The sequence below is a fragment of the Delphinus delphis genome, chromosome 20 (genome assembly GCF_949987515.2).
Source record: "Delphinus delphis chromosome 20, mDelDel1.2, whole genome shotgun sequence".
Lineage (NCBI taxonomy): Eukaryota > Metazoa > Chordata > Mammalia > Artiodactyla > Delphinidae > Delphinus > Delphinus delphis.
Window position 1 is genome coordinate 20,569,867 of NC_082702.1, and position 26,559 is coordinate 20,596,425.

The 26,559-nt window shown below is 46.4% G+C and overlaps 1 protein-coding gene across 1 annotated transcript; it reads right to left on the bottom strand.

Annotated features, from left to right (window-relative positions):
- Positions 1 to 5,476: 5,476 nt before the first annotated feature.
- On the bottom strand, positions 5,477 to 17,964 carry CCNE1 (cyclin E1). The gene is made up of 12 exons (XM_060000692.1): positions 17,810 to 17,964; positions 17,298 to 17,349; positions 17,103 to 17,190; positions 16,808 to 16,876; positions 12,255 to 12,400; positions 12,007 to 12,142; positions 8,719 to 8,865; positions 8,084 to 8,179; positions 7,733 to 7,867; positions 7,511 to 7,622; positions 7,262 to 7,419; positions 5,477 to 6,963 (listed from the first exon to the last, which is right to left on the bottom strand). Exons 2-12 carry the CDS (start codon positions 17,318 to 17,320, stop codon positions 6,841 to 6,843), a joined length of 1,233 nt encoding a protein of 410 aa, XP_059856675.1. The 5' UTR covers positions 17,321 to 17,349; positions 17,810 to 17,964; the 3' UTR covers positions 5,477 to 6,840.
- Between the last annotated feature and the right edge of the window lie 8,595 nt (positions 17,965 to 26,559).

Here is a 26,559-nt window from a genome sequence, read left to right on the forward strand (position 1 = left end):
CTTTGGACACCAAGACACTTTGTCCTGAATATTAAACATGTTCAAATACTCTGCGCTTGCAGGGAGAAATATGCTCTCTCTGCCACTTTTCTTGAGACGTTCCACTTTCTTGATCTATACTGTTTTCTTGCTTTTGATGGAGTCACAGGTCACCAAGTGAAGATCAACAGCAGTGGGCCCTGCAAGGCAGCATGGAATGGTGGGGATTCTGGTTCTCTGCAGACTGACCGTGCTGCCCAGAGCTGGGGAGCCATATCTGTATGTGAGCTTTCCCAAGTTTCAAACGTTGACTCAAATGTTTTAAAACCCCATTTACAGCCCAAACACAATAAAGCCCCCATGCCAGCACAGGACCTACAGCCCTGAGGTTCAGCCTCTAACCTCTGTCCTGTCTGTTGCAGGGACCCTCACAGCTTCGGTTGGGGAAGGATGGAGGACACAGAACTCCAGGGGAATCGCTTCTGACCAAGTCTTTACCTCACACAGATTGTTCGCTGCTTGTCTCTAACAAGAGATAACTTGGTTAGGTGCTTAGCAAGAGAGACACAGAGAACTTTCTGGATGATTCAGGCTGTGACTGCTGGAATATATTAACTTTTTATTTTTTTATTTTTTCTGTTAAGAAGGGCACTGCTAGGCTGGTTCATCACAGTCCTGGGGAATGGATGGGTCTGTCTAGCTCTCTGATGATGCATTGGTGCCTGGGCACTTGCTTGTATATCATCCCACCCTTGCAACGTTCCCAAAGACTCTTTCCTATTAATATCTTGGTTTTCAATCTTAATGTTGGTCTTTTGCAAGTAGAAGGTAGCCTATGGGGACTTCCCTGGTGGTGCAGTGGTTAAGAATCCGCCTGCCAACGCAGGAGACACGGGTTCGAGCCCTGGTCCGGGAAGATCGCACATGCCACGGAGCAACTAAGCCTGTGCACCACGACTACTGAGCTCGCGTGCCACAATTACTGAAGCCCGTGCACCTAGAGCCTGTGCTCCTCAATAAGAGAAGCCACCGCAGTGAGAAGCCTGTGGACCACAACAAAGAGTAGTTCCCACTCGACACAACTGGAGAAAGCCCACACACAGCAAAGAAGACACAACGCAGCCAAATATAAATAAATAAATGAAAGAAAGAAAGAAGAAAAAAAGAAAGAAAAGAAAAGAAAGAAAGGAAGAAAGAAAGAAGATAGCCTATGTTCTTCTGGGCATGGAAAAGAAGAAACTTAATGAAAGTGATTATACATGTAAGGATCAATCCATCTACACATGGAGAAAATGTTTAATGTGCCAGGCCCTGAAATTATGTGCTAAGTAATGAAATCAATTGGCAGGCCACCACTGAAAAATAAAAATAAAAAAGGAGCAAGTTTGTATGTGTATGTGCATTTTAAACTACTTAGAGATGATACAGTTGAATGAAACAACCCTGTAGAAAAACAGCAAACGTTTTCATTTATTTATATGCTAGTGTATGAACAGAAAACATTCCGGGATTTTCACTTTTTATGTTGTACGTGTTTGTACTATTCTAACTTATTATAACAAACATGCTCCACTTTTGTAATCATAGAAAAACCAATAAAGTTAAATAATAGCAATTTTAATGGGAAGAAAAGATAGCATTACCAAGTGCAGATGTGGGAAGACAGGAACTCTCACACTCCCCACCTGGGAATATAAATTGGCACAATTTGGGGGAGTAACTGACCACATCTAGCAAAATTACAAAAGCACATGCCCTTTGACATGGCAATACCACATCTAGGAATGTGCCCTAAGGAATTAACACACGTGACACACGTGTGCACAAGATGTTGACTACAGCACTGTCTATGATGGTGAAAAAATTGGAAACCTATATGGATCAGCATGGGAGAGAATGTATACGTTATGGTATATTCGCTCAAGAGAAAACTCTATCACAGTTAAAAATGAATAAACCCAACCCTACATGTGTCAACGTGGGTAAATCTTGAAACTAATGTTGAAAAAAATAGCAAGTGGTATTATGATGTGTGAGGCTTGGTTCCATTTATGTGAATTTTAAAAACACCCAAAGCAATGTTTTCTGTAAATCTATTGCTTGTGAATCCAACTATAAATGATAAAATTCCCAAAATATGTGTGGAAATCATCCATACTGACCTCGGGGTGGTGGTTTGCTCTGAGGAGGAGAGAAAAACTGTGGGATTAGGGAGGGTTACCAGGGGGCATCGAGTGTCTGTGTGAGAAGTCAGGGAGGGCAAAAGTTTTCTGAGAGAAGGTGGGGTCAGCAGTGCTAACTGTGGCAAAGATGCCCCGTGAGATGAAGGTTAAAGGGTGCCACATGGCCATGATGGGTGGCCTCGGCAAGGGTAGTGTGTGGTGCGTGGGGACAGAAGCCCCACTGGAGGAGCCTGAGGGAGGAGGGACAGCAGGTGGACATGATACTTTCAAGGAGGCTGTCCAGGAAGGGCAGGAGAGAGATGGAGCTGAAGTCTGGGGAGGGCCAGGGGCAGACCTCGGGGGAGGAGCCTAGGGAGGCTAAGGGCACCTCAGAGCAAGTGCCACGTGTTCTTGGAGTCCCCATTGCAGGGCCTCTCCCCTCCAGGGCCTCAGTCTGACAGCCTACCTTGGTATCACCAGCAGCATCAGCGGCAATAATAGCAGCGGCAACCATCTTGTATTGTATCTTTTTAATGTGCTAGGTGCTATGCTAAGCATTTTTTATGCATTCTCCCATTGAATCTCCCTCTTAACTTCATGGGGCAAATACTGTTATCATCCCCATTTCACAGCTGAGAATTACTAGGCTCGGAGAAGTTAAGCATGGTGCCCAAAATCACATTGTAAGTGGCAGGGCCAGGTCCCAGCTCCAGGTAACTGCCTCCAGAGCTCAACGAAGAAATGACATCAGTGTGGGCCCCAGACAGGGTCCATCTCCTGCAGGAGGTGAGGTTCCAGCTGGCTGAGGATGCAGAGGTGCAGGGCCCGAGATCACTGTGGCCTGGGAGTGATGCGTGGCAGTCCCTCAAGCAGGGCCATTTGGAAGTTACTTTCATTGATGCCCCTTCGTCTTCCTTCGTGCCCCTCGCGGCCTGCACGGTCACTTTTCTGTGGCACAGAAGCATGACTCTGGGCTTGTTTCCTCAACCTCTGTGCCCACATGTCGCTTTGAGCTCTCACTCTCCTCTTATACCCCAGCTCTGCTGCCAGGGATATCAGGCCCGTCTTGAGCTTGATGTGCAAAAGCCCTTTGTGATGTAGGCTTTGTCACCTCTTCTGCCTCGCCTCCCTCCTTCCACTCCACTTTTCCAGGCCTGCTGGGGAGGACTCAACAGCCTCCCTCTCAAGCACAGGTACGGCTCCCACTCCATGCTCACCTTTCACACCGCTGCCCTCTGGAGGATTCCAGCTGTTCTTCTGTCTCCCAGGCTCTCATGAGCTCTCCGTGGTCTGTGCCCTGCATGCTTTTGTCTCCAGGGCTGGTAGCGCCAACACACAGCAGGGGCTCCCAGGAGAGGCCAGGTCACACATCATGCCAGGGACACCAGCATCAGACATGAACCTCACCGCAGTCAGATGCTACACAATTTTTGGAATTGGCATTGATCAGTAAAATGATTTAAAAGGGGGGCAGAGGGAGTGTTTATTGAGTAAAGGAGAGCATTGCCCTCCTGTCTGAGGCTCCTGGGAAATAGTACCTGTTAGTCTGTGAAGCTGAGCACATTAGAGTCTTCTGAGTTAAATTTGGAATTGGGATGAGGTAGGAAAAATCTATGCTCATTGAATACAAAATGCAATTGTCTGTCAGTGCAAGAACTAAAGAATCTGCCACAAATTATATTTAAGACTCTATTGTCACAGGCAGATTAGCTCATGCTTGATTTTAAGTATAGGCTTCTAATGCTATTACTCCTGGTTAGCTCTGCCTGGCAGGTAACCTTGTGGAACAAATGACTGCATTGCTTGAATAACATATTTGATCAAACAGGACAATTCTTTCAAAAATTGAGTTCTCTGTGGCAATTTGAGACCTGTAATCAGCAAATTAGATGATTACAGCAGGGATAAAAATAGTCTTCTAACAATGTCCAAGGTATAATTGTGATTTGAATTTCAAAATGCTGAACATGTGGTAGGAAAATGCACGGTTGGGTAAATATGACTAGACGTTATCAGATTTGATTTCTCTTTCCATCCCTGCTCTGAGGTACAGCCTAATTTTGCCCAAATAAACTCCAATCTCCTTTGTGTCTGAGTTGGAGAAGCGTAGCCTCACACTAAGCTTCAAATCTTAAAGGACCTCACAGTTTTGCTTACCGGCCTCAGGAACGTGAACCTCAGCATCATTTATTCACCCACTGGTATGAAATGACCTCCGTGAAACAACGAGCTGTCCAAGTTCCATATGGGGGACCTTGGAAAACCTTCAACACCCACCACCTGAAGACCAGTGTTTTCTTTCTTGGGCACGGGGGACAGACACCTGACAGCAGCTCTGATGAGGGCCAGTGAGTGAATTCTGTGAGCTGGGGTGGGATGTGAGGGTGTGGTGTGCTCTACCACAATCCAATCAGTCTTCATGGTTGCTTTTGATAAATTACTGTTTCTCTAGCTCTAACACAAGTTAAGTTAGACCGAGGGCCCACACTCCTGTTGCTTTTCTGGGTCCTTCCTGCTGACGCATCTCTGCCTCAGAGCATTTGTTCACCAGAGGTGACTAGAGCTGCCACTTCCACCCCTGCTATCTGGTATCACCTCGCCTCTGCTGGTTTCAGATGAATTGCAGAACAAACGTGATCTGGCAAATGGGTATAGAGCTGACCAGTGAGGGGCCAAAGTTTATACTGACTGCTAGCAAATGGAAGACGCTCCTTTAAGAGGGGAAACTTGATTTTACTTACTAGTGGCATTTAGGGTTTCTGACAGAGCCACAGAAAATACTGGCTACTATGGATTTCACTTACCCTTCTGGGATTTATCCTTTATTAGCACAGATTATTAAGAGCTGCCTGTGGCAACAGTGCCATTTAAAAAAATACTGAGTCTCCAGAAATGCTGCCCTCTGACAATTTACACGTAAGGCAGCCTCATCTCAGCATACTCAGTAACTAACACTCTGTGCAGTACAACAGCTTGCCAAACGGTCCATGAAGCATTTACCTCAAACATGCTTTCAAACCAGTGTTTCCTCACATTTGCCAAGCTCTCAAACTTATATAAAACTTTGAAAATAGAAATGTTTTCAGTGCCATATTTTTGCACAGAATGTCAAATATAAATTAACCACTTTTAGGATTTTTCAAGTCACAAATGATCACCATTAAAAATTCACTACTTATAAGGCAAGAGCATTTCTGAGATGAAGAAATAATTAGCTAGGAGTATCATTTGACTAAATACCATTACATGTAGATTTATAATGCATTTATTAAGAAAACTGTATTAGAACTGCCAGAACTATAACATCACAATGTGAAAAAGTAGGATCTCTCAAATTTCATATAAATATGGTAGATTAAAAGTGGCTGTTTTTCTTTCTACTTCAGATAGATTTTTGCAAAATAATAAAATACCAAGTTGAAATAAATGATATTTATTTGCTCATTCACCCTCCCTTAATGAACCCATACATACACCAAAGCATTGTGAGAAAATGAAACACAAGACTTGACAAGGCCATCACTTTGGGAATGTCCCACAAAACATGATGTGAACTGTACACACTGGGCCTTAAAGTGGACAGTAACCTCCTCTGTTAGCAAGGCACTTGGTGATTCCATAAATGGTCAGGGAACAGACTATATATGAATATCACGGCCTTGAACTACATATAATTTTACTTTGCATTTTCTTGTTCAAAGTGTAGTTTTAGGCTACTATGTTAACAAGTTCTCCGAACAAAAAAATACTTTAGGTTAAGCTTTGGGTAAGGATGAAAAGAGTATTAAATAACACTAATTACAGATACTTTATGACCCTTGTCCTGTGCTCGGGAAGGAATCATACCTAAGAATCCTCTCGATGCAGACGTGACTTCACTACTATCACCACAGCCAGCCAGTGAGGCCGCCGGGAGCCACCACTTCACAGGGCACTGTTGGAAGATGCCAATCAGAGCCTCATTCTAGCTCAGGGGCCCTGAGGAGGCCTGTGAGGCTGCACCTGAAGCTCACTTCAAAAGTTTTCTTTTAATATATTTGCTTGAGAGGCTTGAGCTTTGAGAAGCATGAAGTTAAAAAAGAGAACCTGATATAGCCACATTCAAAGTTGACTCCTAACTTAAATTACCAGACATAGCTCATAAAACCAGCTGTCTCAAAGACAGTGTTTTATCTTTATTAAAAAACGGATAAACATAGCAGCACTTACAAAACAACAGTTCATAAAAGGCATTGTACACTGTCAACTGATAGTATGGAAAGGGGAGGCCCCCAGCATAGCTGGTTGTGGGCTGCGCACCGTTAACGCTCACAACCACCTGTTCCACTTAATACGACTCGACCCAGAACAGCCAGGGGGAGACCAACAGCAACATGGCACTCCTCAACTTCAAGCCTTTGTTATTTGTGTGAACAGTCAATCAAGTCAAGTATCACCCTCCTTAGCAGCATCTGGAGCACTCATTGGTGTTCTGGAGGTGGCTGGTGTACTTGACCCACTTATTAAAAAAATCTAAGCATTCAATAAGAAACACTTCTCCCTGTCCAATGCCATCCACAGAAACCTTCTGTTGCGGAAGAGACATGCTCTTCCATTTAAATATCTGTAAAAGCAAATGCACGCCTCTGCTGCAGTAGACGGGAGAGAACTGGGGGCAGGCACTTCCGCACAGCTGTCTTTGGTGAGGATGCTGGTGTGGTCATGCTGTTCCTTGCCCACTGCTCTGCTTCTTACTGCTCTGTGGGGGGGTGAGGACCCCAGTGGGGAGAGGAGAAATCCTATTTTCTTCAGACAATATGGCTTTCTTTACTTGGGCTTTGTCCTGATGATAAGAATAAAAGCCAGAAATGTTAACATGGAAGAATGTATCCTTTGGGCTTCACTTACTTTGTGCTTTTTTCTACGGAGATGAGTGAAGGAAAAAAATAGCAAAGAACAATCTAAAAGTCTCTGGGCTACATGATACTTAGAGAGAGGATCTGTTGACTACCATTTTTCTTTGCCATGGAATTAAAAGAATCAGAGTCTTTTGGGGATATCTGGAGCCTGTGGGAAAGAAAGTGAAGAGGCTGCTCGGGCAGTTTTAAGAATTCGTCTGGGAAACAAGGAACAGTACTGACCAGCAAATCCAAGCTGTTTATATGGGTCTGGATGTTGTGTGCATCTTCAGCAGGAACTCCCCTGAAGTGCTTAAGTTTTGAACTTCCTGTTTCCCTTATAACCATGGCAAATGGAACCATCCACTTGACACACTTCTCTATATCACACCACTGATATCCTGCAATGAAAATACATGTTAGGCTCAAATGAGGCCAACAACTGGTTTATAAGTTCAATACACCTATGAATGGACTGGAAAGCCAACGTACCTGAAACCTTTTGCATCAATTCAGATGAAGAGAAATGATACAAGGCAGAAGCAGCAAGTACCCCATAAGAAAATTCTAAGCAGCCGACATCCAGGACACAGAGATCTAAAAGCTATGGAGAAGAAAAGAACACTGAGGGACACGGCCAACACACATCCCTTCTAAAGTTACTCCATCTAGTGGTGGGGTAGGTCGCCCCACAGAGGTAATAAAGCCACTTACCTCTGCAATCTGTATGAAGATTTGCTGAGGATACTGCGGCAGAAGCACTTCATAAAAATCATTTAGATATGCGACCTGCATGTATACATTCAGCCAGGACACAATGGTCAGGGGACTTAAATGCCACTTAAGGGCCTAAGGGAAAACAGAGAGAAAAGAGACCAATGGTTGAAAAAAGAAAAAGACATTACTACTCCCTTTGGTCCTCTAAAGGAGTTCAAAATGCAGCCATTTCCCATGCCACAGTGTGTCCACCTAGAGAACACCTAGCCAGATGCACTCATGCTGAATATAGAAAAGATATTATGTAGGATTTTTTAAAAAGGACTGAAAAACTAACTTGTAACCAACCTTCATAATGATTAACTCCATGGTAAGAATTTCATCTCCTGAACAAGCCCCATCTGTAACATAAGCAAACTGGTGCAACTTTGGAGGATAGATTTCCTGAAAGGAAATAAAAGGAAGATACTACTGGCAAAAAGTCCATCTCTGATAGTTTTAACTTATAATGTACCTCCCAATTTATTCTTTTTAATATGCTGATATAGAAAGAAGGAAAGGGTACATTGATGGGATAAATACAAGAGCCACTCCAGTGGTTCAAAATGCATTAATTGTGAAAGAAATGAAACAGTTACCCACATCAATCAATCAATAAATCAATCAAACTTTTACTCAATGGGGAGCTTTGAAATTTTCACCTTTTCAACATGTTTGAAAGCTGTGCCCATTCACCCTTCTAATCACACCAAAATTTTAATCCTCTCAGGTCAAAGTTCAATTTTTTTGATTAAAGGAATTATATTAACCTAAGCATTTTATATACTCATACTTTTCTTGGTTAATTTCTAGCTTTTTTGTGTGTGTGGCTGAACTTTAGAAGGCCTCAAATTAGAAAAATTTAGACAAATAGTTGACCCCTTCCCCTAATCTCAGTGGAGCTCAAGCATGTACTACATAACAAATATTTGAAAATTATTTACCTCAAGTTTGGCAGCAATAAATAAAGACGAAATCCCAATAAGCTGTAAAAGCGTTTTTACAATATTTTGTTGTGTTGCCATATACCGATCAAAGAAATCCTGCGCCAAGTAAAATGTCTCTCTGTGAAGTTTATAAACTTCACACACCTGAAAAAATAGTAAGTTTTAGAACAGTTACTTGAGAAAAAAAGAAAGACAAAAAACTTGTCATGAGTTTGGTGAAGGATAATATAACCAAATCAAGAGAGAGAACCTGGCTTCTCTGAAAGGATGGTTACCTTGCTTGTCCCTAAGCACATGCACAATGAAAAACTGGAACTCAGGTATAAGGATGAAGTGTTCTGTGATCTATAATATAAGAGCAAATGTTCATAGGCTGCGAAAGAAGGTACATTCACAGCCTGTTAAAAGCAGCATTTCAAGGAAAAATGGAATTTTCTCAAAGAAAGGTGTCCCCCTTTATAAGTTTCATTATGACATGAGGAAAGAACTACCATATTTCTTCACAATGGGCACTATCAGTATGAAAGTTTGAAAGCTGGAACATACATTTACTTAAAGACTACAACACTAAAACACTGTTAATCTGTTAATCACAAGAGGCAAATGGTTTTTTAAAAACATTAAACAAAAGACTCGGAGATCTAGGTTCCAGCATAGGCTCCCCTTTAGACAAACCCATTTATCTTGGATTATCTCAGACTATAAAATTAGGACAATATCTGTTTTCCCTACCTCACAGGATTGCTGTGAGGCATGGTGAAATAGTGTACATGATGGAGTTGAAAAGGACCAAGGAAATATTAGACCTCAATTCATTACTGTCATCAAGTGTCTGATTGTGCATTTAAAACTGCTGTTCCTAAACAGTATATCCCATGTAAGTACACTTCATGGGGTTAATAAGTAGAAAAGGTACCAAAAGAAACAACAAACAGAACATTAGTAGAAAACTCCATCAATCACCAAAGAGTGTTTCTGAAGTCCAGGTGGAGCCATATTTAGAGTTAGTTTTTATAAAATAACACAACTACAATAGGATTAGAAGTAAAACTAGAGCTTCTGTTCTCTAAGGAACAAACTTTCAGACTACTTTACCCAGCTCACCATTGGGCACACAGCATAAGCACTGCCTTTCTTATGTACAGACTTCTTGGCTGGGCTAGGGGCTGGGAAACTTAACATCGCTGCAGATGAGACTGCCTGTGAACTGTGGACTCTAGTCTTGTCCCACTGAAGACATAAAGGTTACCATTCTTTTCTATCCTTTCAATAGTATTACATGACTTTTTTCATTGACTTGCAGGGAAAATCATTTCTTTAAAGCATCAATTGCATCAATGGCATCAATTGCATTATATAAAATAGAACCTCTCAGTCACATCATCTTATGAGCTGAAGCCTGAGAGGTTAAAGCATACCACATCTAATGCTTCAAGGAATTATAAAATGTTCCAAAAGGCCCCTAAGGGCTATGTGCCATGGTGGGTCTGTGGACAACAGCAAGGCCAAAGAATTTGTACATTTGTACATTTTCTATGTTGACATTTTCAGGGACCAATAAAGAAAAGCAAATTAAGAATGATAAAAATAGCTAACTTTTCTTGCTTACCATGTAAACTGTACTTATTTCTAATCCACACAAACTCTGCAAGCAAATATTGCTAGAAAACATTACAGATGAGAAAACCAAGACTCACAGTTAAGTGACTTGCCTGACTGAAGCACACAGACATAAAATGGCAGCAGGGGATTTGACTCTAGGACAAGCACAACAGGGGTACACATACCCCTGCTAATACAGACTTCCTAAAGGGTACGTGGCACAGTTCAGTTTTAGGGAATACTTAGACACTCAACTTCCATATGTGCTTTCATAAAACAGATCTGCCTGAGATGTCCTTCCACATCACAGAAGAAAGCCCACTTCTCACCCACCCAAGGCTTACAGAGGTGTCCAGGAAGTGTCCTTAATTGAGCCACTACTGAGTCACCCACACTTCCTCCCAGAAGGAGGTGCACTGCCTATACAATATTACTTTTTATGTTTAACAATTATTCATCACAATTTGTAATACTTGTTATTTTGATCAATTATTGTAGAGAAGTATGATAGTGTGATCAATAAAAGATTTGAACAAAATATTTTTTTTTTTTTTTTTTTTTTTTTTGCGGTACGCGGGCCTCTCACCGCTGCGGCCTCTCCCGTCGCAGAGCACAAGCTCCGGACGCGCAGGCTCAGCGGCCATGGCTCACAGGCGCAGCCGCTCCGCGGCACGTGGGATCTTTCCGGACCGGGGCACGAACCCGCGTCCCCCGCACCGGCAGGCGGACTCTCAACCACTGCGCCACCAGGGAAGCCCTTATAGTAAATCTTTTTTTTTTTTTTTTGCGGTACGCGGGCCTCTCACTGTTGTGGCCTCTCCCATTGCGGAGCACAGGCTCCAGACGCGCAGGCTCAGCAGCCATGGCTCACGGGCCCAGCCGCTTTGCGGCATGTGGGATCTTCCCAGACCGGGGCACGAACCCGTGTCCCCTGCATCGGCAGGCGGACTCTCAACCACTGCGCCACCAGGGAAGCCCCAAAATATTTTGTTAGGATAAAATTCTGTGGGTAAAGAGAAATGAATCCCAAGGAGTTAAAAAGAAACAATGTAAATTTTCTGACTCAAAGATAAATTTGTTCATATATTTTTTAAACATTTGGTAGTGGCTATCAAATAGCTGTTATCCACATTCCACTGTGTACACTCAAAAGCAATTTGAGGGGCTTCCCTGGTAGTGCAGTGGTTGAGAGTCCGCCTGCCGATGCAAGGGACACGGGTTTGTGACCTGGTCCGGGAAGATCTCACATGCCGCAGAGCGGCTGGGCCTGTGGGCCATGGCCGCTGAGCCTGCACGTCCAGAGCCTGTGCTCCGCAATGGGAGAGGCCACAACAGTGAGAGGCCCGCGTACCACAAACAAAAAAAATAAAATGCAATTTGAGTGTACAAATTGAAAGATCAAATATCAATATTTATAATTAATTGGAAAATACAACCTTTGCAACTACTTAAACTTTGAGAAAAAAATTAGATGCCAACTTAAAAATATCTAAGGGGTAAAGATACTTCAGAAATTCTTTTAAGGAAGTACATAAGCAAAAAAGTTAGGCCACTATAGTATATATACCACAGTTCAGAGACACAGAATGTGTCAATGGAATCAAACACCTGAAGAGATTATAACAGCACAGAAGAAACTAGAAATGGCCAATGCTTCTAGTTAACAGGAAGGCTCCAGCTCACCTCCATTAACCAATCTAGAAGAATCGCTCGCATTTTAGGCTGCAGAAGAGGGTGCCGCTGCATAAAGTGCTTATCCCTCAAGTATGTCTTTTCCTTGTTTAACATGATTTTCCATACTTCCTCTCTATTTGCCCAGCTACAAAAAACAAAAGCAAGCAAAAGACAGGTGTCAGTATGCATCCATACTAGTGAGGCAGGAGTGCACACAGGGAGTAAGAGATCCAGAAGGCACTCAGCAGTCAGCTTACTTCAGTACAGGCAGTGGCGAGGCTCTAGATGGTGTGCAACTCTGAGGCTTATATGCAGAATTCGGGTATACGAGCTCATCCTCTTCTTTGTCAGGTGTGGGAATCAAGGAACAGGGGTTTTCACAGACTGTATTACTGTCCCAAGGCTGTAAAGAAAGACACATTAAAAAAATGTTTGATGTAAACCAGCTGTTTTTACATTCATTGATTTGTCAAACAGCCAGTAAAACAGAAAATGTCTTCACGCTGGAGAGAAACCTCTAGGCCTAAGTCAATATTCTGGCCTAAATTAAGATGGAGATAGCACAGAAGACACAGAAATGACTCCAAGCTTTCATTTCATTTTGTCATTAGCTTAGGAGTCTATGCAGTAAAACCTAAGAAAACTACAGTCAGTAGCATTTTACCCTACACATCATCATCCTCATATGAAGTGATTGAGCAGCAAAATAGACACAGGAAGGGTAAGACAAAATGCAAACAGCTCTTACGTTACCAAAAAAACAAAAGAATAAAATCTATTGGCAGCTCAGTAAGACACTGAGCATGACTCCTAAAGTGTGTTGTGAGATTATTTGGTCACAATTCAAAGATTTGTTTTTTTTAATAAGTACAACTAACCTAATGAAATGTCTTAAAAGTGAAAGACAATTTCCAGTAAAAGCATTTACATAAGCACTCCACAATCACAAGTATAAAAAATCAAAATGTAAACTGATTGCCATCTATATTTAAAGTCTCCCCATTTTAAAACAAAACCCACCAAATGTGACATCTTCCTTTGGTTGCAGGTCAAGCCAAAATTATTACAAAACGGGGACCTTTCCTTTTCCTTAACTCAAAATGAAACAAAAGGAGCATCTGCCTAGTTAAAACCGAATCAAGCAATAGTCACAGGATATATTAAAAAGTCTGTAGAGATAAAGCCTAGATATTCCTGAAGACCTCTGAAACCCACCCCAAAGCCTTGCAGAGTGATAAATGCTAATTGAATAAACCATCATTAAAAACCCAAACAGGGCTTCCCTGGTGGCGCAGTGGTTGAGAATCTGCCTGCCAATGCAGGGGACATGGGTTCGAGCCCTGGTCTGGGAGGATCCCATATGCCGCGGAGCAAATAGGCCCGTGAACCACAACTACTGAGCCTGCGTGTCTGGAGCCTGTGCTCCGCAACAAGAGAGGCCGCGATAGTGAGAGGCCCGCGTACCGTGATGAAGAGTGGCCCCCACTTGCCACAACTAGAGAAAGCCTTTGCACAGAAACGAAGACCCAACACAGCAAAAATAAAAAAATTAATAAACTCCTACCCCCAACATCTAAAAAATATATATATACCTATTAAAAAAACCCAAACAATGCTTCTTTTAAAGATTCCAGATACTTAATTTAAGTCAATTTTTAATATTTGGAAAATAATGTCATTTTGCCATTTAACATTTTTCCTTTTAAAGCTACTCTATTATCTTACTCTAAAGGACTATTATTGATTTTTAAAATTATAAAATAGTAATTTTATTGAAGACAGGGCATGTTAACAATCCTGCCAGTATGGAAGCTCTATAAAAAGTCTGAGACTCTTGGCTTTTTTTTTTTTTTTAAAGCAGAGAGACCATTAATATTGACTAGAAAAGAGACAATGGAGAAGACTATATATGAACATAGAAGCTTGGGCTCTAAGTCTGCCTGGAAGATATGGGACAGGGTGGCTACCACAGCACACCGGTCACTTTCAGAGGAAGCCAGAGCACTTTCAGGGTACTGAGAAGAGCAAAGCAGGATAAAGCTCTTCTCCATCCAATGTGCAAAGAATTGGGCATGCAAATTAACCATGACAGCTCTTGCCAACAGCTGTTGGAGAAGGGCAACATCCCCTTCCAGTTCTAGTATCATGTGCTGGTAGTATTTCCTTGACTCAAAAAGGGTCACATTACAACTGCTTTAAGTTGCTCTTCATTCAACAATGAATTCTAGTTTTGAAAGCAGAAGCTGGTTGTCACCCTCTACAGCCACATGGCTGAAATAGCTGAGAGGAGGCTTTTGGAGATAAAATGGTAACATTTCCCTACCTGTAGTTCACAGACAAATTGGGTGAACCACAAGCAGACAAATGGTTCCCAAAGTTGGCCTTTTAGGAACCAGTGGATGAAGCAGAATAATGAAGTCTGTATCATTTAACTTGAATGTATACCATGTCTCAAAGAAAGCAAGATCAGTCTGACTTTAGGAAGGAACTGGGTAACAGCAAGACACCAACTTTTAACTGAGAATAAAACTACCTTATGCAAAATTATGTTCTGAGAAGTAACTAATAGAAATTCCAGGACTCCACTTCAGTAAAAAAGTTGGGTCTCATGCAAAAAATTGAACAACAAAAATGGATATATTAAATAGACTTTAAATAAAAGAGTATTATCTTCATTGAGAAAAACCTAAGGTAAGAATCAAAGGTTCCATGTGGTCTTGATGAAGCAGTTTCATGGAGTTGAGCATGAGGGCTACAAGTAGCTCAGAGCTGTTGAACAGGGCTGAACTATGATAACTCCAGAGAAAAATTCTGTGTAATTAATTGGCAAAAAGGTTGTTACCCCAAAATTCTAGCTTCATGAATCTACACAGAGAAATAACATAAGACATTGATTGCTCCATAAATGATGGGTAATTTTCAAGCTATCTACTTTGCAAAATGTGTAGAAACCTGTTGTCATTAATCTCTGAAAAACCATGAAAACGCCTTCTAGTGGGAAATAATATGGCTATTCATGTTATCACATCTATCAACTCTCTGCAGTCCAAGGATAGGACCAAAGCCCCACCTTAGGCACCCTAGGCACAGTTCAGGTTATCTTTGAGAACAGAAACTACCCTAAAACTCCAAGAAGTCAACAGGGACAGCTTTGCTTCATCCTAAGTTAAAAACTTCAACTCTGGGCTTCCCTGGTGGCACAGTGGTTGAGAATCTGCCTGCCAATGCAGGGGACACAGGTTCGAGCCCTGGTCTGGGAAGATCCCACATGCCGCGGAGCAACTAGGCCCGTGAGCCACAACTACTGAGCCTGCGCATCTGGAGCCTGTGCTCCACAACAAGAGAGGCCACGATAGTGAGAGGCCTGCGCTCCGCGATGAAGAGGGGCCCCCGCTTGCCCCAACTAGAGAAAGCCCTCGCACAGAAACAAAGACCCAACACAGCCATAAGTAAATAAATATATATTTTTAAAAACTTCAATTCAAAACACAGGCGGGAAAATAACCAGTCTTGAATTTCACAAAGTAGAGGTCCATTTTAGTAGAAATCCATAAAAATTAACTTGCTTGGTTTGAAGTCTTTACAGGGAGAAAAAAGGAAAAAAAGGAAAGAACTTGGAATGCACTGTCTTATTTCCTTTCCTAAAGTAAAGTATTTCTTCTTCTAATACAGTAAGGAAATCATCAAGCCATTGTTCAATATTCAGTGGAACCTCCCCAGAAATACTAATTACTAGGGTCTTATGTGCAGTAACAACTTTTTACAAATAATGTGCCCCTCGACTTTGAAGCCCTTCACTCTTCCAAACCCAGTTGCTATGGCTGTTGCTCACTGCCCTACAAAGTGATGTGCTTCCACTGCTAACCTAATCAGGACCAGTATCCTCAGCTCAAATACTATTCCTGCTCAGCTTTTATCTGCTATAGCGTCAGAAAGCCTAATCAGCTAGTTTGGAGATAGGCTGCTTCCCCTACTAGAGCCATAACTACAGTCTCCAGCCATTTCTGGAGGCAGAGAGATAATACAAGCTTTTTCTGCTAGGAACTTCTGATATTATGATGATACCATGAGCATGTAAGAAATATGGCGGGAACTCCATGAAGGAGGAGCAAGAGAAATGGACTAGTCAATTTTAAAAATGTGTTGAGATGCACATATCATTACACAGAATGTCCTCCTAATACTCTGGTGGAGGACAGATCAAGCTCCAGGTGACAGTGACCACTGTAGGTAATTGCTGGATGGGCTAGAAGAACTTTCAGAAAGGGGGAAAAAGTTTGAAACATGACCTAAAGGGGGTGGGAGCAGGGACGGGAAGTCCTTAAGCACCATGACGAAGAAACACAAGTGTGGATGTGTGCTTATGTGTGTACACACAACCCCCATCCTCACAGTTACCCAAAGAGCTCTGTCTCAGGAGCCCTCCCCGCAGTTCACCAGCCCACAGAGAGGCTGTAGGACAGACTCCGCCCCTGGCTTGCACAGGACTCTGGGTTACTTTCTTCCTCTAACTGAGTCTCAGTTTCCTCAAGGGCAAAAGGAGAGGACTGAGTTATGTGAGGTCCATTCTGGTTCTTCCAGACATCAGCGCATATTTGTCATCTCAGGGATGTCAGTCAGGAACACAGACCTTCCTGGAATCTCAAGGCTGGCAGAGGTCAGTGCCCACTGACAGGCACAGCGCTCAGTTGTATGGACTGTGGCCACAGTTAGAGAAAAAGCCTTCAGCAGAAGGCAAGGAAATATGAGACTTAATGTGACCCCAAAAAAGGAGACCTTCAACTTAGACATAATCAGAAAATGTACCTACCTGACTGCCACACGGCTGTCTCACGGTCCTGTCAATTTTGGCAACTTCTTCATCTGGATCCTGCAAAAACTAACATAAAACAACCCACACCCCAAGGAAACACATCAAACAGCCCAAAGACAAAAACACAGAGAGAGAGAAAAAAAGAAAGCTGGTAAGGTTATGAGCACGATTTCTGCCAAACGCACCCCCCTTGACCCCCTATCAATAAATATGTGGTCAGAACCCAGCCTGGTACCCAGGTAAGAAGGGGGGTGGGGGGGAATCCTCCCCCACCTGTCTCCTTTGTACTCACAACGGCCACATTTGCCTTCCTTTTCCTGGAGCGAACAGAGACATCGGTGCCGCTTTCCTCTTTCATGGTGCCGGGTTCCTTCCCATCCCTGAAAAGCCAGGATGGCACAGAGGTAAGAGTTCTCCCCAAATCTCGGCCCACCCCTCCCCCACCACTGCACACCTTCCCCTTCCCCGCAGCGGCCAGGCCACTCACCTCTCCTTCTTTTCCCTCGGCATGGCGCTGGGCGCAGGATCAGACCTCAGGCCTGGGGGCACGAAGCGGCAGTGGGGTGAGGACGGCCGGCGGAGGGGACCAGGGCCCGCCGGTCCGTCCCGGGCACCCCTCCCCCTCCCGCGCGGGCGGCAGCAGCGGCGGGAGCCTCCCGGGCCGGTCGGGAAAATGGCCGATGGGCCCGGGGTGGCCTGTCACCCGCGGCGCCGCCAGCGGCCCGCGATGCCGGGTCGGAACCCGGGGTGGGGGGGGGCCCTCGACGCCCCCCGAAACCCTCGCCGGCCCATCGCCTCCCTCGGGGCCCCGGCTGCCTCAGTCTTCCCCTCAACACCTCCCCGTAGCCTGTCCCTGAGTCACCCTACCGGGGCACCCCGCGCTGACGCCTCCAGGGACCCGGCGACCCGGCCTCGCCCCACCCCCACCCCGGCCCGACCCGGGCGCTCCAGGAGTCCCAGCCTGCCGCGCCGTCCGGCAGCCCGCGGCGGGGTCCTTACCCGAAGCCGTATCCGCGGCAGGCAGGCGGGCTGCACGAGCCGAGGCCGGAGGCAGGAGGCAGAGGCGAGCGGGAAGCCGGGAGGCGGGAGGCTGCGGAGGGCCGAGCGCGCGGCGGTGGCGGGATCCGCGCCTGCCCCCTACACCGCGCTGGCGGCCGAGCCGGCTGCTCCTGCGCCCGGCTAAGAGCGGGACATTTAAAAATCCCAGCGCGCGGAACGGGCCCCCGGCCCGCCCTCGCGCCCTCCCGCCACCCTCCGCCCCGCCCCGACCGGCTGGGAGCCCCTCAGCGGCCGCCCGAGGGCCCGGGCCCGCCCAGCCACCGCCCTCAGGACCGCCCCGTGTGGCGCTGGCCGGCCCCGGCGCTCCGGACCGCCAGGGGCGGGGCCAGCGCGGGGCGGGGCTAAGTGACAGGGCCTGCGCGCCGGAGAGGCGAGGCCCGGAGGCCGGGCGGGGCCTGCGCGGCTAGAGCTGCGGAGCCCGCGCGGGGCCGGACTCGTGGGCTGGCCCGCGCGCGCGGGGGGGCGGGGCCGCGCAGGCGGGACGCGGGGGAGCTCTGGCGCGAGCGCGGCAGAGGGGCGGGTCGCCGGGCTGCGGGGGCGGAGCCGAGCGGCGCTGGAGCGGCAAAAAGCCGCGTGGCCTGCGCGGGTGGAATGTAAACACGGCTGACGGCTGGGGTTCGGGCCCTGGCTGGGGTCTGCCAGAAGACCCGACGTCCGTTGGCCTCAGGCGCGCGCCCTGTCCCTCCTTGTACGTCCTCCCCGCCCCCGAGACGCAGAGTTCCGGGCCCTCAGTCGGGGCGGGGATGTGCCCAAGGTCACAGCGCCTGGTCACAGAGCCTAGAACCAGGGCCTCAGGCCGCCTGATCTGGGGCCCCCCGGGGAACAGCTGTTACTCCTGGACGCGCGTCCATCCCTCTGTCCATGCGTACTTGCGTTCATTCAGCTAATAGTGGAGCACCTTCCATGTGTGCCCCTTCCCCAAAAATTCTTCAGAAGACCTTTCTGATTCTGGGATTTCACGCAGACCTCTCTAGCTTAAGTGTTTACATCGACGGGCTGTAAAATCAAATCTACACTCCCTGTCCTACAGGACTCCGCGTGGACTGGCCCTCAACCCCTCTCAGACCATTCCTTCAACCCCCTCCCCTCACAACTCTTTTGGCCATCCTGTGTCTTTTCTCATGTCAGGGCCTTGGAGTTTGTTGTCCCCAGCTCTAGCCCATTCTGGCTGCTCATCCTTCCCGAGAACTTCAAGGTCTTCAGTGACCACTTAATTTAGAGCACCCCTCTCCCCAGGAGTTCCTGTTCACCTCATTGCCCTGCTGTGGTTCCTTCACAGCCCTTGCCACCATGTCTCTTGCTCCTGTCCATGTTTGGTGCTCCACTCCCTACCTTGTCTGTCTTGTTCACTGCTGTATCCCCCAGCTCTTGGCAAAGTCCCTGGAGGAAGGGAGGCACTTAAATCTTACTTGTGAAGGAATGCTTGAAAAACACAATGACCAAGCCCTTGTGGAGTTTACAGGCTAAGAAGAGAGACAGGTATTGAACAATCATCACTTGAAAGTACCTACTGTATTAAGCTTCTAGAAGAAGCATGTAGCAGAGGGCTTCTAAACACTCCTCAGCCCCTTCCTGATTTACAGTCCCAGTCTTGGACCTCCTCCCTCCATGACTGTCTTCTTGAAGTTAGAGACTAGACCTTATTGGAGGGCCTGACTTGTGTCATCCTCAGAGGTCCCTGCTAGCAGATTGTTGACCTTCCAGGGGCTCTGAGGTCAAGGCTGCTGAGATGACTTGCTCAGATTGGCTTAGGTAGGCATGGGAACCCAGGCTCCTGAATTCCCAGCCCTTAGGTAGTAACAATAACAGGTATCACAGACATTTCCAAAATAGCAGATTGCCCTAAATCCTTCAAAGTATTATCTCAACTAAACTTCACAATAATCCTGTGATGTTGATACCATGATTGTCTTATTTCACATATGGCATCTATCTACTTCTTAGGGTCATTGTAAGGATTAAGTGAAATAATGCAGATGAATTGCTGAGTACAGAGCCTGGCACATAATAACTACCAAATAAATGACAATTGTTTAACAATGATAGACAAGACAGTTTTCCATAGTGGTTGTAGCAATTTATACTCCTACCAGCAAAGAATAAGAATTCCTGATGTTCTATACCCTAGCCGATATTTTCGTCAGTGGTAAAATGGATAAGTAAATTTTGGTATATTCATTCAGTGGAATACTACACAACAATAAAAAGGACAAACCACTGAAACATACAGCAATATGGATGAATCTCACAGACATAATGGTAAGCACAAGAAGCCAGATACAAAACAGTATTCCTGTGTGATGCCAGTTATTAGAAGTTTAAGAAAAGACAAAAACTGTGGTGACAGCAATAAGACCCCTCTGGGGTGGGGGTTCTGGGTACCACCATACACGTGTTTCATATCTTGATCTGAGTGGTGGTTACATGGCTGTGTACATATAGAAAAGTTGAATCACATTTGTGATTTGTGCACTTTACTGAGCATATGTAATACCTAAAAAATAAAATAGTTATTTTTTTTTAAATAATTTAAAACAAAGTAAAGCAAGACTTTAACAATCCCTGCCCACTCGGGAACTTCCAGTCTGGAAGGGAGGCAGTCATGTAGGTTGGCAGTTACAGTACAGAGTGATAAGGGCTAGGATGGGAAGATTCTCGGGGCTACGAATTCACGTGGAGTTAGGGGCAAGGGCATCCAATCTACTCCTGGACACTAAGAAGGCTGCTTGGAGGAAGCAGCCTCTAGGTCGGAAAGATGAATGGATTTGGCAGGAACAATGGAAAAGTTATGTCCGAGGCAGCAGAAACAGCCTGCACAAAGACTTGGAGTCTTCAGAAATCAGTGATGGCTACTCGTCTGGAGCAGTTCACCTTTGGCTCTTTGAGTTCATTTCATTCTGTGTCCAAACATTGACACAGCCTTGAGGGAGACTGTGCATTACACTAGAGGTGGTGGAACAGCTGCTGTGTAGGGAGGACAGCACCTGCCCTCTGCCATGAGACTTTGGGAAATTCCTTAACCTCTTGGTGCCTCAATTTCCTCATCTGTAAACTGGGTGTGATTTTAATTATTCCAACCTCCAGAGTTGCTGTGAGGAATAAATGTATTAATACCTATAATGCATTTGCTATAGTATCTAGCATAGAGTAAGTGTTCAATATGTATCAACAATTATTATTATTATTATTCATTAAAAAATTGGGGGCATTGGCTTACCTTCATATGTGCTTTAGGCCCTGATGATGGTGGAGGGTAAGGAACCAGGATACAAGCATTAAGAAGTAATCCCATGGGGGTTGCAAGGGGAAAGTTCTTCCCAGATACGATTCCTTAACCCAGGGCCCCCAGGCAGCCTTCAGGGTCCCAGGAAACTGCCTGCTGACAGTGCCGGCCTATCAGGTGCACTTTCCTGGGCAGCTGGTGCATAACTGTTACCAGCTCCGTGCAGGCACCTCACAAAAGTTTAGGAGCACTGGAGAGGGCTGATGAGGGAAGGTGTGGGCTGTGACTGGGAGTGGAGCTGGCCCAGGCTTTGCTCTCAGGCAGAGCTGGACAACTGTGGCTGCCTGGCTGAGCCAAAGCTGGGGGGTCTTGTGAGGCTACACACAGGAAAACCAGAGGAAGAGGGGTCAGACTAGCTGCACCACTGCACCGGTGTGGGCTGTGGCATCGGGGCCAGGCAGGATGAGCAGGACCCAGGGCCAAGGAACTGAGTGTGGGAAGGCCTCAGAGGCTTGGCTCCTGTCCTCCCACAGCCCTGGGGATCTGTCTGCACAGCCTGCCAGGTCAGCCGGAGTCCCAGGCCCAGCCCACTCCCCAAAACTTGATTACTGTTCAGATCGAGCTCACACTGCTGTGGATTCCGAGGGGGGAGATGAGCAAACCAATAGGTGGCCCAGCCCTGGCCTAACCCTCTCTTACACTGGAAAGCAAGTCCAGTCAACACTTTAGACAGAGGCTCTGGTTAATTAAAAAACTCCAGTGAAAACTAAAACCTTTAAACTGAGTATATGATAGAATAACGATGGCAGCTGACAGTTATGGATTCTGTCCTAAGCTGGGGGTTGCCAGGAACAGAGTCAAATTTGAAGACACTTCGAGGAGTGGGAGTGTGTGACCAGGTTGCTGGGGGAGGGGCAGTTATGCAGCAACAAGCAACCCCCCCAGCATGGGCTAAGACACAAGAGTGCTTTGTTCTGTGTCTGACCACCATATTCCCAGCTTTCAGCTAAATCGCCTCATCTTGGGTTTTCTGAAGGCAGGCACAGCTGCAGGACACAGAGCAGGGGCTTGGAAAGAGGAAGCCCTGGAATCTTTTTTCTGATCAGGGACTCACATTTTCCTTGCAGCACCACACTCTTGAACTTGATGGGGGAGGGGGACTTGGCCAATCAGGGCACTGAATTCCTGACTGTGTCATTGGTTCAGGGGTAGGCACGTGACCCAGTCTGGGCCAGTGAAAATCCTCTGGAGTTGCTAAGCTGATGGGAAGAGGTCTGGAACTAGGAGGCCATCTTGCCACTCAGGGCGACCTTCCTTAGAGGGAGGTCCTCTTGGGGGGGGGGCGGGGTGCACAGGGAAGCAGAGCCAGAGGAGAGGGGAGACAGCCTTCTGATTTGTTGAGCTCCTGGATCCAATCAAGCCCAAGACCAGATTACTAGAAACTTTCTGGATGCTGGAGCCAATTATTTTCATGTTTATTTAGACAGTAGGGCTTGGATTTCTCATAACTTGCAGTCGAGAGAGTTATGGGTGTCACTTGTGCCCATCAGAGGGCCTCTGGTGGTCCCCTAGACCCGTGCAGGCCCTTCTTGATAAGGTCTGTAAATCCACAGTGGCATGGCTGGCTGGCTGGCATGTGGTTCTGGTGGTGCCAGACCTGGGCCATGGTCTCAATTCCCCAGGAATCCTGACTTCCATGGTATCTCCTTCCATCACGCGCTGACATCAGGCACCTAGAAATCTACTTGTTAATCAGTCTGGCAGCCTCGGGACCCCCAAGAGTAGGTGGGCCTGGGGTGCACTGGCTTGACTCTGCCCTCTAGGAGTTCCCAAGAGCACCTCACACCCTCTGGGGGCAAGCGGACACTAACTGAGCAGGACTCACTCCTGACATGACCAGATAGAGGTCGCAAACTGATGCTGGTGGGCCACAGAATACTAGCAAAAAGTTGAATTCTTGTACACGTGAGGGTTTCCGACTCGTTGAGCAACAGGATTATTTGGCAAAGTTGGGCTCACATCTGTGCAGGGGAACGGCACGCTGCTGACCTCTTTGGGTGGAGCAGCTTCGCCCTATGTCCATAATCCTTTAGGTATCAACATTGGCCACGTAGTTGCCTGACCTTGAGACCCTGCTAGGAATTCAGAGCTGAGCCAGAGCCTGCATAGCAGGGTCTTGGATGAGAGAGGTCAGGATTAAATAAACAAGAAGGAAAGAAGGAAGAAGGCATGGAGGAGGGGGTAGACTGGGATGAACCCAGGCCTAGAGGCCTGAGCATTCCCCAGAGCCCAGCACAGAGTCTGGACAGCCAGGTTTGCTGAATAAATAAGTGGATGGATGAATGGATAGGGGGCAAAGGTGAGAGGTACAGAAAGCCTTTTCCAGATGGTGACGGGAAGCTGAAGAGGCCGGGTGCATGGAATAGGGAGCACATTCTTTTGCCGCAGCCCACGTGGGGCTGGTATCAGGGTCAAAGAGGGCTCGGCACAAGTAACCTCCACGATCAAGGCTGGAGCTTCCCCACCTCCCACCCTCCCACACTCTCTTCTCTGTCTGAGAGCCTCTCTACCTTCAACCTTTCACTATGAATTATTTTTCCCACTTAAATCTGTTTATATGAAAAGGGAAACCTACTGTCCCTACCCTAAATGGAAAACCAGCATCACCAGCCACAAAGAGAAGGGAAGCATCACAGTGTTGATAACCACAGACAGGACAATGTGAGGCAGGCCATGAGCCTGCGGCCTGATCTCTTTCTGTTTAAAACAGGAGATGACAGTATGGGTATGATTCCATTAATACCAGGTACTAGGGTGGTCAAATTCGGAGAGACAGAAAGTAGGAGGGCAGTTGCCAGGGCTGGGGAGGGGGAATGGGAGTTATTATTTAACGGGTACAGGGTTTCAGTTCTGCAAGATGAAAAAGTTCTGAGGATGGCTGGTGGTGGTGGTTGCACAATATTGTGAATGTAATTAACGCCACCAAATTAAACATTTAAAAATGGACAAGACAGTAAGTTTTATGTTATGTGTATTTTACCACATTTTTTTACAGGAGCTGAGCAGACATTAGAGAGGTTTCAAAGCCATCTCCTTCAAACTGAGCCTTTCTCCTGATTAAGCAGAACACGTGAAGGAGAATTGAAACGAGAGTGACTCACCATGTGACGTGGTATTATTTCAAATTAATATGTAAAACCGTGGTCAGAGGAAGAAAAGGGATAAGTAATGGGCCAGGGGTATAGGAAGGTGTGCGGAGGGACAGCCCCTCTGCAGTGCGAGCATTCTTGTGTCCTGCAGGAGGATGCCCTCGGTGGCTGCAGGCTGGCATGTGCCTGTGCTGGGGAGACAGGGGTTGCAGCTGTGGGGTTCCTAGCTCAGCGTGATCTTGGGGAAAGCACTTCACCTCCTGCTGCCTCAACTTCCTCCTCTGGCCAAGAGGAGGTAAAAGGGTGGCCATGAGGCTGCAGCAAGGCACTGTGTGGGAGAGCACCCTGCAGGCTCTGTCACCCGGCTTCCACAAGCACCCCCCTTCGGCTCTCTCTGATCAGTTTTGGTGAGGAGATCTATGAATTTGGTTCCAGTGTCTGGGATGGTTAGTTGATCAAACTCCCTGTTTTCACATCCTTCATGATGCTGGACAGCAGAGGAATTGGAGATTGTGCCATTGTACTGGGCCCATGAGGTGCCTCGTCCACAGTTAGTGCTCTTTAAGTGTCCGTTGACTGATTTCAGGGAGGAATTCTGTTCCAGGGGCATGTAGGTTGAACAGGCGTCCTGCCCTCAAGGTGCTCACCCCCAGTGGAGGAGAAGAACAACCCACCTGTCATCACACAGCAGCAAGAGAAATGCAGGGGAGGGAAGAACCTGGCAGGAGGGGTCCTGGTCCAGCTCAGGGAGAGGAGAGGGGCAGGAAATGGAGTCACTGATACTGCCTTTCTCAAGGTCAGCAATGCCCTCTATCTTGCCGACTCCAAAGGGCACTTTGCAGGTTTCGTTGCACAGCCCTCCCAGGAGTGTTGGGCATGGTGGCCCACCCTCTCCCTCCTGCGAACACCACTGCCCTCTCCTGGTGTCCTTCCTCCTTCCCTGGCGCTCTTCCTCAGTGCCTTTGCTCCTCCTCTACTCAGGCAAAGGAGTTGTTCTCCCTCCCTGGGTAGTCTTACCATCTCCAGCTCACGTCTCTGCCCAGCCCACTGGACTTCTCCACTTGCCAGTCTCCCAGTCTCTCAGTGTAAGGTGCTCAAACGTGAACTCTGGTTATCCCCCCCTCACCTGTTCCTCCACCTGGTGCCACCATTCACTCAGTTGCTTAAGCCACAAACCTGGTATTCATCGTTGATTTTTCCCTTTCTCTCATCCTCTGCATTGCATGCATCAGCAAACCGCAATAGCTCTCTGCCCCCCAAATATTTCCAACCTGTCTACTTCTCTCCTTCTCTACCCCATCCTGGACTGAGCCACCGTCTGCTTTCTGGACAGCTGCAGAGTCTCCTGAACTGCTTTCCCATCGTCACTGCCTCTTCCATGGAAGAGCTAGTCATCTCAAATTCACTTCCAGAAACCCGATCAAACATGCCCCTTCTGAAAACCATTTGTCAGCTCCCCACTGATTGCAGCAGCATCGGGCCCTGCCTGACTCAGCTCCTGATACTGCCCTCTCGTCCTGGGGCCCTGGGTCCTCTTCCCAGCTCTGCCTCTGCTCCAGCCTAGCAGGCTCACAGTCCCTTTCTCTGCCATGCCAAGATCTCAGCTTCTTTAGTGTGTTTGCACCTGTTCTTCACCCACTCCCCACTCTCCCTCGGTGACAGACTCCGTCTCCTTCAATATCCCCTCCTCAAGGAGGCCTTCCCCAGCGACCCCACCGAAATTAGGTTGTCTCCATCGCGGGACAGGTACTTTCAGTTTTTTTAACTTTTTGACCACACCGTGAGGCTTGCGGGATCTTAGTTCCCCAACCAAGGATCGAACCCGGGCACCTGGACTGAAAGTGCTGAGTCCTAACTACTGGACTGCCAGGGAAATCCCAGAACAGGTATTTTCTTTCTCACCTCTCGCCAGTTTTCTCTTGGCATCCTTTTTCGGTTTTGTTTTCTTAATTATAAAAATTTCACACATACACACAAGTAGAGAGATAATAGTACAATGAACCCTCATACACTTAGTCTACAGATTTAATAATTAAGATTTTGTCATATTTGCTTCAAGCCTTCAGCATTTTTTCTTTGCTGAAGTCTTTTAAGGCAAATTCTAAACATTATGTCGTTTCACTTTTACATGCTTGAGTATGCATCTTTTAAAAGTATGGTCATTTTCTTACATAACCACAATGCCAGTAACACACATATAGCAGAATGGACAATTCTTGGTGTCGTTCAATACTCAGTCTAAAATCAAGTTTCCCAGTTATCTCAAATATGTCTTTGAACCATTGGCGTGAATCATAGCCTAAACAGGATCCACATGC